General features: G+C 40.1%; 1 protein-coding gene across 3 annotated transcripts in view; it reads left to right on the forward strand.

Annotated features, from left to right (window-relative positions):
- The window catches only part of RASA2 (RAS p21 protein activator 2), a 43,018-nt gene extending 36,312 nt beyond the window's left edge, over positions 1–6,706 (forward strand). For all 3 annotated transcript variants that reach the window (XM_033068478.1, XM_033068480.1, XM_033068481.2), the window contains 9 exons: positions 398–484; positions 578–655; positions 1,121–1,194; positions 2,295–2,401; positions 2,688–2,770; positions 3,622–3,830; positions 4,537–4,640; positions 5,222–5,411; positions 6,250–6,706. In XM_033068478.1, the coding sequence (XP_032924369.1) occupies positions 398–484; positions 578–655; positions 1,121–1,194; positions 2,295–2,401; positions 2,688–2,770; positions 3,622–3,830; positions 4,537–4,640; positions 5,222–5,411; positions 6,250–6,280 (963 nt within the window). In that variant the 3' untranslated portion in view covers positions 6,281–6,706. The remainder of the gene's footprint in view (positions 1–397; positions 485–577; positions 656–1,120; positions 1,195–2,294; positions 2,402–2,687; positions 2,771–3,621; positions 3,831–4,536; positions 4,641–5,221; positions 5,412–6,249) is intronic.
- Positions 6,707–15,280: the final 8,574 nt, after the last annotated feature.

Below are 15,280 nucleotides of genomic sequence, written 5' to 3' on the forward strand. Positions count from 1 at the left end.
TAAATTCATTTCTTTGACATTATCCAGTTTTTTGAGTAAAAACAATTACAGCATTTTAACACTTGAGGATTAAACATCTAAAAGGAACAGCAAGGCCACTTTGGAGACCTCAAACAGGATTCGAGGGTTTCAGATGGTTTATTGGTAAAAATATTTCCCCAGTACTAATATTAAATTCTAGTCATAGTGACTAAAATATGAAACATTATGCAGTAGTTAATAAACTATATAATATTTCATATGTTTTTTTTTCTTTTGGGGCAAAGAAAAGGAATGAAGATGTACCAAATTTACTACACGGTGTAATAACTTTTTTGACATTTTAATTTTTTAAGCAGTTTTACCTGGAACTGTGGGGAAAACAAAAAGTTGTCTAAATTTTGTTTCGTTGTTTTAGGATGCACAGACTTCTAGAACATTAACTCTTATATCAAAAGCCATCCAGACTTTGGGGAGCTGGGGAAGTTTGACCAAAACCAAACTTGTAAGGCTATTAAAATTCTTTCTCATTTCAAACATTCTGTTTATTGAAAGTTCATATGAAAGTTTATTTATGTCAGTATACCTTTACTTTCAGTCAAGTTTCAAGGAGACGTTTATGTGTGAGTTTTTCAAAACATTTCAAGAAGAAACATTTACTGAATCTGTTAAAAAGGTATGTTTCAACTGTATTTTTTTATTGTTGGTGTATATCTGATCAATCTTCATTATTAAAAGGTTGTGTTGGTGTTCAGTTTTCTACTAGAGAGAAAAAGAAAAGTTGTGGTCTTTTTCAGACATGAAAAACCCCCAAACCAAAAAAGAACATAGTAAAACCAATACAGTAAAATGCACAAGAGTTATTACACATAGTAAGCTAATTTAGTTTAAAAAGTAAAGTATACAATTTTTGAAAGAGTTTTATTGGCTCTACTGGTTAGGAACTCATTAAAGAAAGCTTGTGTGACTTCTGCACATCCTTTGTTACATTGTTCCAAGACCCTGACATATGGTTTCATCTGTTGCATAAAATAAGTGTTCTGTTCATGGAGAAGCTGCATTTTTGTTTTCAAAATAGCTTTTGGGGATTTTGTGTTTATGAATATTGTATATTTATGTTCCCTGTATTTTTTTCCTTAAGTTCCTGGATGATGTTTCCTCTACTGAGAGTAAAGAGCCCAGCGGTGTAAGCGAGCCAGTACATCTAAAAGAAGGGTGAATGCATCTTGAATTTATATTGTCCATAACAGAATTGACTTCAGTCTTTTTTCTTAGAGTATAGAATTAGTTTAAAAGAACAGCTGCAAACTTTCATAACTCATCTTCTAAATACTTTAAAAACTAATTAAAAGCAGCTGAAAAACTATTAAAGACTGTCTGTTTTACTGTCACAGTTCAGTGTGTGCTCTGTGATGGTTTTTGAGGATTGGAAACTGTATTTTAAAATAACATTATTAACCTAGAATTTTTTTACCTCTTGTATAAGCCTAGCCAGCTAAATGTTCTGCCTTTAAAGTTAGATAGAAAACTACCCTGTAATTAAAATATTTAACATTTAGTGATAGAATGCTGTTATATACATTGAAGTGAAAGTCACCTTCCTAAGAAATTAACTGTTTTGCTTGATGTTGATCGAGAATAGGTTGATTTGAACAACATTCATGGGGAAAAAATACTCTAATTTATTTGAGAAGCAGGTTTATAAGAAGAAAAGATTTTTCTGTGAAACAGGCACCTGAATTTCAAACAAGGAAAAAATATCTCTTAAGATACTGAGTAGAAATGAAGGAGGGGGTTGTAGTGGATCAACACTTGGTTATAGTAATAAATTGATGGCTGTTCTTCAAAACAAAAGAGTTAGCAGTGAGTACACTTAAAGTGTACTAAAGCAGTTTGTCTGCCCTTGCTATTCAGCCATGTCCAGTGTCATTTCATTGATAGTTTCTGATCCAGATAAGGCCAAGTACAACCAGATGGAGAAAGTGGCAGGAAAGAGAGAGTCTTGTAGTTAGATACACCTTATTCTCTTTCGTGAAAATTTGGAATTCTCGATCTGAATAAATTATGTATCCCCTCCAGATTTACTCCTGGTCTAGACTGTGTGTTTTTCAAACTCCTTTGCTGTTTTTGGAACCCTGTACACAATCACCATATTGGGAGGTAATCTTGAGGATCTGTTGTGAACAAGTAGTAGGATTTTTTTAATGCACAATGGAGCGGCTTTTTGTATGGCTGCACGATGAATAATAATTTCTTATCTTAATAAATGGTTTTGAAGACTAATGGTTGCATTTCATTTGATTCTGTCTTTACAGAGAAATGTACAAAAGAGCTCAGGGAAGGACTCGGATTGGTAAAAAGAATTTCAAGAAGCGATGGTTCTGTCTAACAAGTAGAGAATTCACATATCACAAACAGCAAGGTAAATAATGTTTATTTTGCAATTATTTCTATTTTTCAATATTGTCTAAGTGTTTGTAGCTCTTTTCTGCTTTTAAAAGTGCATACTTTTTTTTCTTTTCCTAAAATAATTGTTATGTATTTTAGTTATTTTTGCCTTGATTAACAGAAGCTTCTGCCTGATTCATGCCTATCTTTTCAATAACAAAAATGCATATTTTTAGAGCATGAACTGCAATGTCAGTGCCCTGAGATTATAAAACAGTTCTTAAAGATTGCTTCACTCCTCTGTTTACAATTTTTTACAGATAAAGAACCAATTTTCACTATTCCAATCAAAAACATCCTTGCAGTGGAGAAACTTGATGAGAGCTCCTTCAACAAGAAAAATGTGGGTCAAAAGACAGTTTATATGTAATCCTTCATATGTTCTTTAAATAAGATTGTCATTAGCTTACAGAGTTAATGAAACCCCATTACTAAATATTTCAGAAAAAAGTCTTTCATGGATCAGGAATAACAAGCTCTATGCAGTATCTCCAAGTACTCTGAACATGGAAATTAACCTGGAAATATCTGCACCAAGATTTGACTGATTTTAACTTTTCCCTCTTTGCCAAATTTCTGGAATGAAGGTTGAAACTATATGACCTTATTACAAAGCACTTGAAATTACATTGTGTACTACTAGAAATGTATTATTACCAAACTTGTTTATTCCTTTTGGTGAGAACTTCTTAGAATCCCTTCATCAGTTGAGACAGTTGTCTGTGCTCACATTCTGGCCCCGAACACATTGGTTATTTCTGTCTTACATCAATCCAAACATCTGAAGCACTGATAAAAGAGCTACTGTTCCTAAGGCCAGTGATGGCTAAAGGAGAGACTTCTGGGAAACTTCTGTTGCTGTCAGGATATGAAGCATGAAGGTCATGCTTTGTGAAACCTGGGGTTACACTTAAAGATGTGTGGATGAAGAGGACAGAAGATGCATCCTGTTCTAATTTATAAGCGTTTTTTCTTAAATGAGGAAGTGGTGTAGACAGAACACAGGGAGCTGATCTGGTGGGGCTTTTCTCCTCTGTGTAGTTGAAAGGTGGAAAGTCTGATGTTCTCCCTGTCTCACTTTGTTTTAATTTGAGTCTGTGGAATTCCCTGAGCACTGAAATCTATTTTGACATATTTGAAGTTGCTCAATAACTGGATTTTTTTACTCAGCAGAATAATGTGTTTCTTTTACAGATGTTTCAAGTACTTCATGGGGAAAAGCCACTGTATATCCAAGCAAATAACTGTGTAGAAGCCAGTGAGTGGATAGAGGCTCTTTGCCGGGTAACGAGGTGCAACCAGAAGAGGCTGAGCTTTTACCACCCCTCTGCTTTCCTGAATGGGAACTGGCTGTGCTGCAAGGCCACCATAGAGAGCAGCGAGGGCTGCGCGCGCTGCACTGCGTGAGTCCGGGGAATGTGGGAGGCACTCTGCAGCTTGGGAGCAGGGAAGCAAGGCTCTCCCTATCCAGTTCAGCAAGCAATGCTACAAAAACGTGCCACAGTGATGAGCCACCGAGTACTGGATTTCTGTTACTTTGTGTGCCACCCTGTGGAAGTAACCAGCTCAGCATGGAAATCATAAATATCCAGTGCCTGAGATTTCTTCATGCCAACTAATAAATTTAATTCAGATGCCAGGTTGAATGCAGAAATGACACACCTAGATCATCTGTATGAAATAATTAAAATACCTGCTGCAGAAAGTTCAGCCTGGAAGTCTTCCCTCCTTAATGACTTTCTTGTTTTATATAACCACTATTTTATTTGAACTTCACATATTTTAAAGGAGTGCCCTAAGAAAGTCAGCTAAATCATCTTGGATGTAGATTCTGACGAATCATTTGGGTTTTGTAGATATATCAGAAAAATTAATAACATCTTAAAATGTTTTAATGTCTCTTTAGCAGCTGTTAACTTCTGTAAACAAACAAATGCTGTGATTTATTTTTAAAATTTATCCTTATCTGGGTAGGTTATATAAACTGCATACTAAGTTTTGTGACGCTATTTATGAGTGATAAACAAAAAGCTATGTGTATTGAAAAAGAATCAGTTTTCACTTTCTTCCAAGAATTACTGATTCCCTCTCTCTTTGTTCACCCTTTAGAGATGTTCCTGCTGATACTCAAATTGAGATTGATGGAGACAGAGAGACAGAAAGAATTTACTCACTTTTCACTATCAACAGGTCTAAACTACAGAAGTTGGAAGGTACTCAAATGATAATTAAGAAGAATTACGCTGATATTCAGTTCTAATTCTCTAGGCCAAGTACATAATTTTGAACAATTAATTTAATGATTCACGTGGAAATAATAGAAAGGAGATTGAATTTTAATCTTCTCAGTGCCCTGGTGTCTGATGTTCTTCAGGCCTTTCTTTACAATAGATATCAGGCATTGTTCTAATTGAATTTCCATATATGTAATATTTTTAATAGTTTGAACAGAGAGACTGTAACTGTAGGTGATTGCTTTTCTGCCTTTGCTGTGCATTTCCTGACTATGTGATGAAATCTGTTAGACATAATTTTGCTGCAAGAAATCACTGAACTTCTCTTAATGTTGAGAGAGTTGGATGCTCAAGATGCTGAGCACAGCTGGCAGATAATAAGCTATAGAATTGTAAATATATTTAGTTGATACTGCCTCCTGCTTTTATATTAATCCATTTTATATATAAGCCAGAGTAACTTCACATCTCAGAATTTTGGAGTTACCATTTGCATAGGAGTTAGATGTGGTTTTTAATTGTTGAAATTTTAAAAGGGATGATTGTGGTTGTTTTTGCAGAGGCTTGTGGAAGTATAGCAGTCTATCAAGGTCCTCGGAAAGAACCAGATGATTATTCTAACTTCACCATTGAAGATTCTGTAGCCACTTTCCATACACTCCAGCAGATAATAGATATAGTAGAAAAGCTGAATGAATCCCATGAAAAATACCAGAAGAAGAGATCATCTAGTGCCAAATATGGTAGTGAGTAAGTATCTTACCTAACTTTGTCATTGATAAATGTGTATTTTGAAAAAAAAATCACAGGACGAGGTCAGACTTGTTGGGCTACAGATGGAGGTAGAGTTAGACAACACAGACATGGAGAGAATAAGGTACATCCTTTACAGTAGTGCAGTGTTTTACTAGTTGTTGAAGATCAGAGTTTTTCTGGTGTAGATTCATCTGTTCCTGTTGAGATTCCTGTAAGTGGGTGCAATGATTTTCTTTCCTTGCAACTTAACATTTGAATTGCGCACAAAATTTATCCATAACAGTATGCCTAACTTCCAATATGGGTTTTTTTCAAAATTTTGGTTAAATAATTGAAGTATAAAACTATATGGAACTGTCAAAATTTTATGGCAGAAACATATCTGTCAGATAGTATAATTACTGTTTGTATTTCACTTGCCATACTAGATGACAAATACTGTTTCTTGTGAAGATAAAAATACTGTACTTTGGAGTACATTGTTGTTCTAGAGAACGTTCTTTAATTCTCTTCAGTCCTGGCTTATGCCTCTGGCACACCACTAGCAAGTTTTTAGATTTCTTCTTTGCATCAATAAAGATTGATTCACCAGGAAAAACAGAAAAGCTGAAACCCCAGTTTGGTTTGCACAGGTTAGTGTTTGACCTGAGTTTTCAGAAAAATTGAGTGTGATTTAGAAGTGAAAGTAAATGAGGTTTTTGCAAATCACTAAATTTCACAATCAATGGTAAAAATTGTTTTTTTGCTTGATAAGTTAAAATTGCATGATGAGAATTAAAAAGTAAATGTTAATCTTAAAAGTATTTACACATAATATTTTGGTTTTTTGCAGAGAAAACCCAATTGTTGGAAAAGTTTCCTAACCAAAAAAAATTGCCCCACTTGGATGAAAAAAGAAACTGGAAATGTTCTGGAGTGTTTTGTTTTTTATTCTTCTTTTTAAAATTCATTATATGCATTTTTGCAAAATATTTAAGAATGAACATAAATGCTAGTTGTGTTGACAATCTATTTAATATTTAATAGAAAATACCTTCTTGGAAATCTGGTCTTTAAGGTTTATTCTCATTTTGCTGAAGAACTTGAAGTTCCAGGTTCTTGAAGTAACCAGATGTGAATAAATCTAAAAGTTGTTTTCCCATTGTTGTCTTATTGGAAAGAACTTTCTAGACAAATAAGCTTTTTTGTGGAGGAAAATCCACACTGCATTTGTTGGTTGGATTAAATCTCAGTACATACACTGCAAACTTGCATGAGTTTACCATGAGTGCCTGCCCTGCTGATACGGATCTCAAACCAGAAATCCCAAGATCCTATGACGTGGAAAAGATCTGAAGCTTCACACTTGATACATTTGACTTCTTTTTTCCTTGTGTTAGGGTTGTCAAGACTTGATTTATCTACAGTTGAATATCTATAGAACCATGTAGTATGCTGCAAATAATCTGGACAGCAGACACCAGTGTTAGTTGTGTTATTAAGTACTAAAGAAGAAATCAGGGAACTTACGTTGTACCTCTTGTTTACATTTGGAGTAATATATGGAGTGACATTAGACCACTATCTATTTTCTTTAGCATTTTTTAAGGTACATGTTTTTTCTTAATCTAAAAAGAAATGCAGGGTAGTAACATTCTTGTTGAATAGGTTTGCCTACAGATAGAAAAATTTAAGTGTGAACAGATCGTGGTTAAGTACTGATCAATTAACATCATTCCATGTATGATTTAATTTCTTGTTTTTATAAAAAGTAATAACTACGTCCAGCTCCACTTTTGACTACAAATCTAATAAATAATCTCTATTATAATCACTCAAAGCACTTTAGATATCTGGACTATCCCAGATTATTTTTAGATACTTTGTAGTATCTGCTTGTTATGATCAGTTGAATGATCAACATTGTTTTGTCTTTAAGCAATGCTTCAGTGAATATTTTTGTATCTTTAGTTATATGAATTCATATTTGCCACTTAACACAATTTTAAACTGGCATTCCTGACTTCAGTGAGATTAATTTTTGCTACTTCATCTGAGAAGTTAGTTTTCTGCTGAGAAAGTGTATGTATATAACCAGGAAGAAGCAAAGGTATTACTGTGGCAACTTTGCTTCATCAGTATTAAATACAATGGTACTCCTTGGAATATTATTTTTAATAAAAGTTGTATGTGGTACTTTTATTTTAAAAACATTTTCTGTGGGGTCTTTTGTTGTTTTGCTGGGTGGTTTTTGGTTTTTGTTTTTTGGGATTTTTTTGGTTTTTTTTTTTTGTTCTCTTCTGGTTCTGTTCTGTTTTTCCAATCACAATTTGGCCAAATTAATTAGGAATGTAACTTAGAATAGAAATCCACAATGCTTGAAACAGTACACTGTTAACAAACTACCACACATTTATTTTACTGTTGTAGGAAGGCTTTCTATAATGGAAGCAAGGTGGAATGGCAGGATTGAAATTCTTTAGAATGAATGTAACTTGTTGAAATGAGTTTGGTTTAATACCAAGATATTTTGGAATATCTTGGATTCAGTACTAGGATCTGCAACATCACAATCATTTAATCACCTCAGCTGGTGTTACCTTTTCCTTTTTTACACATTTGATGTGTTCAACAGGACTTTTATTTGCCAGCATCTGAAACTGAGGGACAATACAACAATGCCAATAAATGTGTTTTGCCAAGGTAAAGGTAAAGATCAATTGCCATTAATCAAAAACTGCCATTAAACAAAGTTGAATGTGGTTGAATGTCAGAATTAGGTTCTGTTGTATATGAATTTAACAGTGTGGCAAACCCTCTTCCTTGGAGCCATTTTCTATTGTTTTCAAAGTAAAATTTATGAAAAATTGAGTAGTATACTCTTACTCTTGCAATGTTGGGGTTTTATAATACGCACTTTTTTTTTTTGCTTTGGTACTGGAATATTGAGAAAAAACCCACAAGGCCATTGAATATTTGTGACCATTAAGATTTGATTTCTCATTTTATAATGTTTTAAATGCAGTAGATGTTCTAGAATTTAATTAGGTACAAGTAGGATGATTAATAATAAAAGTTGCCTTCATTTTGATTAGTCTAGAAAAGTAATGTTATTCAGTAATTAGTTCTGTTAGGATTGTAAAAGTTTTAATGTTATGATGATGTATTGTTGAATGTATTTTTATTTAAATTTTATTTTCTTATCAAGACATTAAATGTTTTGTAACATTGCTTGAGAATAACTCAGAAATAAATTACAACAAACCTGAGATAAGCTGTGTGTTTACTGTGAGGCCTGGCTGTTTAAAATGTTGGCATTTCTCTGAGTGAATGGGGGTTACATACAGGACCTGGGTATAAAGAGAGAAACCTAATTGATGGCAGGGGCAGAACCCACCAAAATTAACCTGGGGGATGTGGTATCTGCAGCATTGTTGGGTTCTAAATTGGTGACTGAGGAGAGAAGTGCTGGTCCATCATTTAGTGTGAGAGCATGCAGAGAAGCCGTAGGAATTTGATAGTGTTTAAAAGGTTTGTAATGATTAGTCTGAGTTGAAAGATAGTAATGTGTTCTTAGGGTTAGGTGACTCTTTTTTTTCTTTTTGTTTCTGATTTGTTCCATTACTGTGTCCCACTACAGGCTGTAGAATTTGTCAGAACTATTTAAAATATATTGCATATGGAAAAAATGTTTACTTTTCTCTGTCTGCTTTCTTCTTTTTACATAATCTGGGCACTTTTTTGCCACCAACTCTCCCCTCTTGTGCTTATGGGCATTTTTTATAAGGAAGTTTTGTACAAGCACTTTTTAATGCCCTGAGGTGTTTTGTTTCCTTGTGCAGAGAACTGACCTGTTGTCCTTTGTTGCTGGCACTGGAAGCTTCTGTCAGGCGTTAGAGTGCAAACCTTCCAGCCATTTTGGAATTTATTTTGATTAATCTGAGGTAAGATGTATTAAGGCCCAGTATGAGTGGTCCCTACATTCATTTGCAGAGACTGGAAAGCAGAGGAATATAAATATGAAGTTGGAAGTACAGGAGGAAATTCTGTGAACATTAAAAATAGAATTGTTCTGTAGTGATTATAGCAGACTGATCCTTTGTTTTCTCTGCTAAGAATAGAGCTGTAAGAATGAGGAATATAGCTAGTAATTCAGCTAAATTACTTAAAAAGGCATTTTGTATACCTAAATCAGGGACAAAAATGTTGATAAGTGGTTGCTTTACAATCAGAATTACGATTTTAAAAGATTCAGTGGCTACAGTGTTCAGGAAAGGCATGTGTTTTGTAAGCTTTTAATTAAGTGCAGAAATTAAGAATTAGGTATTCTTGGTAAGAATATTTTGGATTATTTTTTTAAATAAAAGCAAATATATGACCTTGCTGAAATGCTTTAAAAATATTCTTTATGTTAATAAATGTTTATGGGAAATGACAAAATTCATCCATCGTGCTTAATACACTTTTCCATAGAAAATCTTGTATGATCAAGATTATTAAGTGTTTGAGTCAATCTTATTTTAGCATAATTACTATTGTAAATGCCATGGCAGTTGTATGAAGTCTAGTTAACAATTTCACCAAAAAGAGGATGTAAATGATTATATTGATTTTAGAAACTTCATGGGTTCAAATAATTTAGTTTGCTTTTTAAGGGGTTGTGATTTTGTTCCCCACTTTCATATTTTATTTTTGGCCATTCCTCGTACACAGGGGAAAAAAGGGGTTGGAATTGGGGGAGGGGGGGGTGGGGTCCTGGAGCTGCTTTGGGACCCCGAGGATGGGGAGAGGGGTTGGAATTTGGGGGACGTTATTTTGGGGGTCCCGAGTGCTGCAGGGGGCATTCTGACATCCCCTGAGCCCCTCCCCCCCTTTTTGGATCCCACATTTCAGGGGTGGTTGGGGTGCACTGGGGGGCTCTGGGGGGGTCTCTGTGGGTGCTGGGGGGGGTCGTGCCCGGTGTTCCCCCCCATGACCCCCTGTCCTCCTCCCCAGCTCAGGGGGCTCTATGGGTCCGGGGGTCTCTGCGGATTCTGGGGGGGGGTCGTGCCTGCTGTCCCCCCCCTCATGACCCCCCTGTCCCCCTCCCCAGCTCGGGGGGCTCTGGGGCGTCTCTGTGTGTTCAGGGGTCTCTGTGGGTTCTGGGGGGTCGTGCCCGCTGTCCCCCCTCCGTGACCCCCCCCATGTCCCCTCCCTGACCCCCATGTCACCCCCTGCCCCTCCATGAGCTCGAGGGGGCTCCGGGAGGTGCTGGAGCAGCTCCAGCTCCGGGCGCTGTCGGTGACGGACGAGGAGGCGGCGCTGGACCAGGGGGACGTTCTGTTCACCGGTGAGTCTGGGACCCCCGGGAATCCCCCCTGACCCTCCAGGGGGTCCCAACCGCCCCCTGCCCTCCCCAGGGCCGGATTTTTTTGTGGGAATCTCACCCTGGACCAACCTACTGACGCCTTCAGGGTGAGACCCCCGGGGGGTTTGGGGGGGCTCAGATCCCCTGGGAGGGTAGGGGGATTCTGGGTGTGGTTTGGAGGGAATTTGGGGGTTCAGACCTGCAGAAGGGTTTGGGGGGATCTTGGGGGAAATTCAGGGGGCTTTCGAGAATTTTGGGGGCAATTTGGGGGGGCTTTGGGGGTGGTTTGGGGGGGCTCTGGGTGGTTCAGACCCTCAAGAAATTTTGGGGTTCAAAGCTCTGGGGGGTTTGGGGGCAATTTGGGGGGATCTTGGGGGAATTTGGGGGGCTTTGTGGGGAAATCTTGGGGAATTTGGAGGGTTTTAGGGGGCTTTGAGGGAGCTCTGGGTGGTTCAGATCCCCAATAAATTTTAGGGTTCAGAGCCCTGGGGGGTTTGGGGGAATTTGGGAGAGCTTTGGGGGAAAAATTTGGGGCACTTTGTGGGGAAATTTGGGGAAAAATTTTGGTGGGGGCTTTGTAAGGGAGTCTCTTTTGGTTATTTTGGGGTTTTTTTTTGGGGGGGGGTTCCTCGGTGTCTGCAGCAGTTCCAGGGGGGTTTCTGGGGGTCCTGACCCCCCCACACACCCCCTCCCCAGGACTTCATGGTGCCCGTGGGGGGCGGGGGGCACCTCAGGGGCTTCCTGAGCATGGCTGACCCCCAGACCATCGCCCACGGCTGCAGCCACGGCGCCCAGCGGGCCCTCAGGGTGGGGAGGGGCTTTGGGGGGGAGAGGAAATTCCAATTTGGGGAGGGGGTTCCGGAATTTGGGGAGGGGTCAGCCAGGAACCACGTAGTGAACCACGGAGCCGCGGATGAAGCGGTTCTTGACCGACAGCTGGGCAGGGGGAGACCCCTCCCAAGGGGGCCCCAAAAAACTCAATGAGACCCCTGAAGGGGCCCCAAAATTCAGTGAGGCCCCAAAAAACCCAGTGAGACCCCAAGAATCCGAGTGAGACCCCCCAAAAATCTGCTGAGACCCCTAAAACTCCGCTGGGATACCCAAAACCACACTGAGACCCCCAAGCAGCCCCCAAAAACTCAATGAGACCCACAAAACCCGCTGGGATCCTCAAATTCCCGGTGGGACCCCTGAACGGCCCCCTAAAACCACACTGAGACCCCCGAATTCCCCCCAAAATCCCACTGAGACCCCCTGAACAGCCCCCAAAAACTCACTGAAACTCTCTGAGAACCTCCAAAATCCCCCTGAGCCCCCCACCCCGCATCCTGGGAGTGGGGTCAGGGGCTACAGAGCCCCTGCTCAACTCTTCTTCCCAGGGGATGAACCTGAGGCAAAACAGGTGCTTGACACACAGCAACATCAGGACGACAAAGCTTGCCCTGCTATTTCCCAGTGTATTGTTTTTGGGTTTTTAATACCCCTTTGAAAGCGGTGCAGCCAGCTCAGCTCTGCCCCTTGGATGCTGGCAGGCTGCCAGGCTCTAATTAAGCCTGCTGCTATGTCTAATGCTGGTGGCAGTGTTTCAGGGCACCAGCACAGAGGCTGTGGGAGTGGGAGCAGGAGATGAGGTGGCTGCAGAGCTGTGTGGTGACTTGGACGTTCTGGCTAACACACCAAAGAGTGTTGATTTTATCCTCCTCGCTGGTCAGATCAGCTTGTGAGCACAGATCCAGCCAGGCTGTATAAAAACTCCTTTTCCTGCAGGGAAGAGGACAGCTGAGAGCAGAGAGCATTGGTTTGAAACCCCACTCCGCACTTTGTGGCACAAAAGTGCTGCCAGAGAGCTCTGAAATTCCTTGGTACCCAGGTAAGTGCCCACAGCACAGAGCCAGATCTGCAGGCTCACACTGCACTCACCCTCAGCCTGTGCCAGGGGCAGCCTGCACCTGGGAATGGGCCTGAGCTGGGCTCCAGCCAGGGGACAGGAGCAGGGACTGAGGAGGGGACAGCTTCAGCATCTCTCCCTGTGCTCAGGTCACACTGCAGGTCAAGTCTGGATAATTTTCCCTCCGCTTCTGAATTTGAGCAGCTCAAATTCACATCATCCCCCATCATGTGCATCCACAGAGTTGTGCCAGGTACATCTCACTGCTACAGAGCCTCTTTTGCTGCAAGTCATGACTTGATTTCAGTGCATTCTTCAGCCTCACTCCTCCTCACACAGCTCCCAAGAGCACAGCTCTGTTCCTCTCCTCTCCACGCAGCTGCTGCCATTGTGCCACCCCAGGACTGAATTGCAGTGCCACTGTGCAATGCCCATGCACGGGACAGGATAGTGAGGCACAGCCAGGAAATCCAATCCCAAATCCAGGTTCCTGCAGCTCTCTGTCCCCCGAGCCAGCTGTGGATGCTTTGGAAAATCAGCCTCACAGTGCAGAACATGTTGGGATGCTAGCTGGGATGTGGGACTCTGCCACCACCAAGTGATCAGTGGAAAAAAGAGAGAACAGCACTTGTTTCATCCCAGACTGGTGCCCTGTGATTTGTATTCTGCCTCTTGATCCAGCAGCTGTGCCCTGCTGCCCCTCCTGATCTCCATCAGAGCAGTTCATCTCTCCCTCAGCCCCACAAGGCTGAGCTGATCTGCTCTGCTTGCAGATAATGCCATGGACAGAGCCATGTTGCAATTAAATACTCTCCTGGTTCTGTGCTAATGAGAAGCAGGAACAGAACGCACAACGGCAGATAATTACAGGTGAGCAATTACAGACACAATCTTCCCTCTTCCTTGTCCTTGTTTTTTTTTCCCACCGTTCCACACTTGCTGAGAGCCTGACACAGTGCCCAGAGCTCTGAAGATGATGAGCAGAGTAATAAAAAAGCCCTCTGAAGCACATCCCTGAAGCTCCCTGAGCCCTGATCACCCTTCATGCCATGTTTCTGCAGCCCTGCTGGCCAGGGTAGTGAGCAGGAGGTCCACTTCAGGTGGTCTGAGCTGCTAAAAGCCGTGTCATTAAAAAACCCCAACTTAATAATGACAATTGAATTGAAGGAATATTGTGGAATATTTCCTGCTTGTTTTCAAGAGGGCTTGTAACTTGCTAAAACTTTTTGAAATCCAGCTGCTGTAAATAGCAACTCATGTGCTTTCCCAATCGTTAACCTTTCTTGCTCAATACCAAGTATCTATTTAGGAACTGGTTTTCAAAACATTGCGCACTTTGCACAATTAATTTGGGGAAGTCTGTGGTGTGTCCCAATGCTCAAAAAAAGTGCTCTGAAAAGCTGAGGAGATCACATGTGCAAAGTCAACCTATAGAAACAAATAAGCACATTTTCATACATGCAGTCTCTGGCAGGATTGCTTAGAAATTGTGAAGTGTTTTAAAACAATGCCATAATATTCTTAAATGCCAAATGTCACATTAAATATTATACAGAATCACTTCTCTCTCCTTCCCAACCTGCCTGCAAACAAGTGGGATCTGCACAGCTTGGCTGTGGGTGCTGGGAACAGCATCAGCTGTGAGTGGAGCATTATTAACAACTGGAGTTATTAACTCTGTTTCAGAAAGCTGTTCTGTGCCTCTACACACGGTCGTTTGGAAGATCTTTTGGAAAATTCATCTTGCACCTGATCCCTCCCTTTTTTAATGAACCACATCATGCTGTCAGACAATGCTGATGGACAGCACAAAGCAAGGAGAAAGGGAAATAGCACCTGAAATGACAGGCAGGGCCAAAACTTTTAGCCACCAGGAAGATTCTGATGGTACCTGGCTCCAGTTTGGTCCCCTCCTCTATTGCCAAACTTCATCAGATAATACTCCCTGCAAAATTTTAATACTGCAAAATTTAAATGCCTGCAAAATTTTAAGCCGGGGATTTTTGTGTGGTTGACATTCATTTTCAAGCTTCACAGTGTCTTGTAGGTCCTGTGAAAGAAAGAGAGATGTGGGAGTGATTTCATGCTTCCCCTGCCCTACTGGGGTGATGTTTCTCAGTCTCCACAGGGAGGACATGTGTGTGAAGCAAAAGGGTAAGAGGAGTTAATTAGAATAATTTGGAGGGAGAGTGTTTACATTCTCCATTTCAAAGAGAAGCTCCTGCCTTTCTCAGCAGACACCTGTCCTCCAAACTAAAACAGCAACTTTTCCTTCTTTGTCCCTATATAAGCCGCACTTTGGGTTCAGACCAAAATTTTAGTCAAAACGGTGCAGCTTATAATCATGAAATTATTGTACCTACAATTAGGTCTCTTCTTTCCACACTGGGTAACATAAGGCACTATGCTTTCTATAGCAATGCAAATTTGCAAAGTCCAAGAGGGAAGATACAACTTTTGAAACACAAACAATGATTTCTGTGACAACCAAAATAATTAATCTACCTTCCTCCTGAGTAGTTAATTTATATTCCAGTTGAGTTCTTCCATTCTTTCATGGTGTGACATTTACAAGGGTTTGTTATTTTATTATCATTTATATATATACTTGACTTTTAAATGCATCTTTTTGGCACTACCTTGGCCAAA

Source organism: Catharus ustulatus, chromosome 10, assembly GCF_009819885.2.
Source record: "Catharus ustulatus isolate bCatUst1 chromosome 10, bCatUst1.pri.v2, whole genome shotgun sequence".
NCBI lineage: Eukaryota > Metazoa > Chordata > Aves > Passeriformes > Turdidae > Catharus > Catharus ustulatus.